Here is a 3,452-nt window from a genome sequence, read left to right on the forward strand (position 1 = left end):
TACCCAAAGTTAATCACTAGCTTGGCACCAAAAGGTAATCCATTAGCTTGGCACCAATTTGCCTTCTTTGGGCTCTCCTCACTGAACCCAGGCTAATCCCCCGTCGTGGGTATGTGCCATGCCACCAAGGCAACAACAACAACAACGACTCTCGTGCCGGCGATATGCACTGTTCGGCTGCACGCCATCTTAGCCCCCAGCCAGTTAATCCATCATTTACTTCCTCGTGCCGGCCTCATACTTTTCGGGTGCAACAAACTGGTGACTCCGGACGTCCGCTGGAACACCCGCTCCCACCATGGCCAACGCCGACAACAACGCCTCCGCCATGCCTGCTGAAGGACCCTCCAGCGCAGTCCCTGCACTGTCCCTTCACCTTCCCCAGTTCTCAGCCTCCGATCTTCAGCTCTGGCTCGCTGAGGTCAACAACCAGCTCACTATTTTAAGCATCACTAGCCAGGCGCAGAAGCTTCATCATGTCGCAGCGTCACTACCACCTGAGATTGCCGCCGAAGTCCGCGACCTCCTCATAACTCCGCCCGCCTCGGCCCCTTTTGACACGTTGGCTGCTGAGCTCATCAACCGAACAGCTGCCTCGGAACATAGCCGTCTGCAGCAGCTCATCTCCTCCGAAGAAATGGGGGACCGCAAGCCAACACAGTTGCTGCGGCGGCTCCAGCAGCTCCTGGGCGACAAGGCTCCTACCTTCGACCAAGACTTCCTGCGTGAGTTTTTCCTTCAGCGCTTGCCATCGTCGGTCCGCATGGTGCTTGTGCCCGCCCAGGAGTTACCTTTGGAGAAGCTTGCTGAGCTGGCAGACTCCGTCATGGACGTTTCCTTCTCCGGTATTTCTCTCGGCGCAGTCTAGCAGCCTCCCACCCCGCCATCATCTCTTCCCTCCTGTGTTGACCTTCAGAGCCTTCGTGATGAATTCGACGCCCAAATTTCACGTCTCTCCGACCAAATAGCCGCACTGTCGATTTCCCGCTCCCTCTCGCCATCCCGTCGCCAGACCTCACCTCACCTACGCAGCGCTACCCCACCTCTTCAAGGTGTTTTAAGTGCTGGTAGCCCCGCACCTTTGGTAAAACAGCGCGTCGGTGCCCCCTCCCTGTCGCTTCCAGGAAAACTACACACGACACCGCCGGAAGCGGCAAGTGGCCTCACCCCAGAGACCATACGCTTATTCTTCATTCGCCACCACAACTCCGGCCTCCGTTTTCTCGTTGACACCAGAGCAGAGGTGAGCGTCCTCCCCCGCAGCCTCACACCATCAACTTCTCGCAGTCCTGGCCCATCTCTCCAAGCGCAAACCTCACCCCCATCGCTACGTACGGCGAAAGAGCTCTTACACTCAATTTGGGCCTCCGACGTGTTTTCCGATGGGTTTTCCTCGTCGCAGACGTTCGCTACCCAATCCTCGGAGCTGATTTCTTGCGCCACTACAATCTGCTGGTCAATATGCACAGCAAGTGTCTTGTGGATGCCATGACGAACCTCTCTGTTCAGGGCCTACTTCTTCGAGAACCGCTTGGCAGTATACACAGCCCGCACCAGTCCGCCTACGAGGTCCTCCTAGATGAATACCCTTCTCTGCTCCGACCTTCTAACTTTTTACTACCCGTCAAACACCACGTCACGCATCACATTGTGACCACTGACCCGCCAACACACGCTCGAGCCCGTCGCCTTGCTCCAGAACGTTTACAGATGCTGGAGCTCGGCATTATCCGACCTTCATCTAGCCCATGGGCGTCCCGTCTTCACTTGGTACCAAATAAATCCCCAGGGGACTGGCGGCCCTGTGGCGATTACCGCTCTCTCAACAACGCTACCGTTCCGGACCGTTATCCCCTAACTCACATCGCAGATTTCACCTTCGCACTGCATGGCGCCACAATTTTCTTTAAAACCAATCTCGTCAAGGCCTACCACCAAATCCCTATCGAACCATCCGATGTACCCAAGACTGCAATCATTACACCATTCGGCCTCTTCGAATACCTCCGCATGGCATTTGGCCTCCGTAACTCTGGCCAGACGTTTCAACGCTTCGTTGACACAGTTACACGGGGTCTACCTCTGTATGGCCTACATCGACGACCTCCTCGTACTCAGCCGTGACCCGGAGCAGCACTTGCAACACCTTCGGCTGCTGTTTCAACAGCTCTCTGATTACGGCCTGATCATCAACAGAGCCAAATGTGAATTCGGCAGGTCGGAGCTGGATTTCCTTGGTCACCGTGTGAACCGCTCCGGCATCCGGCCTCTCCCATCAAAAGTCCAGGCCATTCAAGATTTTCCGCAGCCTGCCTCAATCCGCAAGCTATGTGAATTTCTCGGCCTTATCAATTTTTATTGTCGTTTCATCCCTCACTGTGCTGCACTCCTGAAACCATTGACAGACATGCTTCAAGGCAAGCAACCAAACTCCGCACAACTCACATGATCTTCAGCTGCTCTTGATTCTTTCCGGGCCGCCAAAGCGAAACTCTCCGACCTCGCTTTCCTTGCCCATCCACGCCCTGATGCATCCCTACGCCTGATGACCGACGCCTCCGACTACGGCGTTGGAGCCGTGCTACACCAGCTCATGGATGGTGCTTGGGGCCCTCTATCTTTTTTCTCACTCAAGTTTTCCACTGCCGAAAGCCACTACAGTACTTTCGGCCGTGAACTTCTTTCCATGTACATGTCTGTGCGGCATTTCATGCACCACCTAGAAGGTCGGCAGTTCCACATCGTCACTGACCACAAACCACTCGTTTTTTCCATCAAATCAGGGAGCGGTAAATTCTCGCCTCGTGAAATTCGTCACCTTTCGTACGTGGCCGAATTTACGACCGACATCAGACATGTGCAGGGTTTCGACAATGCCCCGGCGGACGCTCTGTCGCGTGTTACTGCTTCCCTCGCCTCTGCCGCTCCATCACCGAACATCGACTTTGCCGCCCTCGCAAAAGCACAGCAGCATGACTCGGAAGTTATGGACCTTCGCAGGGACCCTGGCGCGCTGGTTCTCCGTGAAATTCTCCTCTCTTCGTGCCCCGTCCCCATCATCTGCGACACTTCGACCGGCAGTCCGCGCCCTTTGGTCCCCTCTGGCTTTCGACGTCTTGTCTTCGATGCCCTCCATGGCCTTTCCCATCCCGGAATTCGCGCCACGCAGCATCTTCTCACAAAACGTTACGTCTGGCCCGGCATTAACAAGGACGTGCGCGCCTGGGCCCGTGCCTGCCTGGCTTGCCAGCAGTCTAAAACTCAGCGACACACGACCTCTCCTTTCGGCTCGTTCCCTCCGCCGTCAGCCCGTTTTGACAACGTCCACATCGATATTTTGGGTCCCTGGCCACCTTCCGCGGGACATTCATATCTTCTTACTTGCATCGATCGGTTTACTCGCTGGCCCGAAGCGTTCCCTCTGCCTGACGCCACCAGTGACACTATCGCCA

The 3,452-nt window shown here is 55.9% G+C and overlaps 1 protein-coding gene across 1 annotated transcript; it reads left to right on the top strand.

Annotated features, from left to right (window-relative positions):
• The first annotated feature begins 298 nt into the window (after nt 1-298).
• On the top strand, nt 299-868 carry LOC149360738 (uncharacterized). Its single transcript, XM_089567906.1, has one exon. It carries the CDS (start codon nt 299-301, stop codon nt 866-868), a length of 570 nt encoding a protein of 189 aa, XP_089424032.1.
• The last annotated feature ends 2,584 nt before the right edge of the window (nt 869-3,452 follow it).

Source organism: Amblyomma mixtum, chromosome 2 (genome assembly GCF_055824585.1).
Source record: "Amblyomma mixtum isolate Tamu chromosome 2, ASM5582458v1, whole genome shotgun sequence".
NCBI lineage: Eukaryota > Metazoa > Arthropoda > Arachnida > Ixodida > Ixodidae > Amblyomma > Amblyomma mixtum.

Coding starts and splice junctions, on each gene's coding strand:
- LOC149360738 (XM_089567906.1), top strand. CDS start 299: ATGGCCAACGCCGACAACAACGCCTCCGCCATGCCTGCTGAAGGACCC.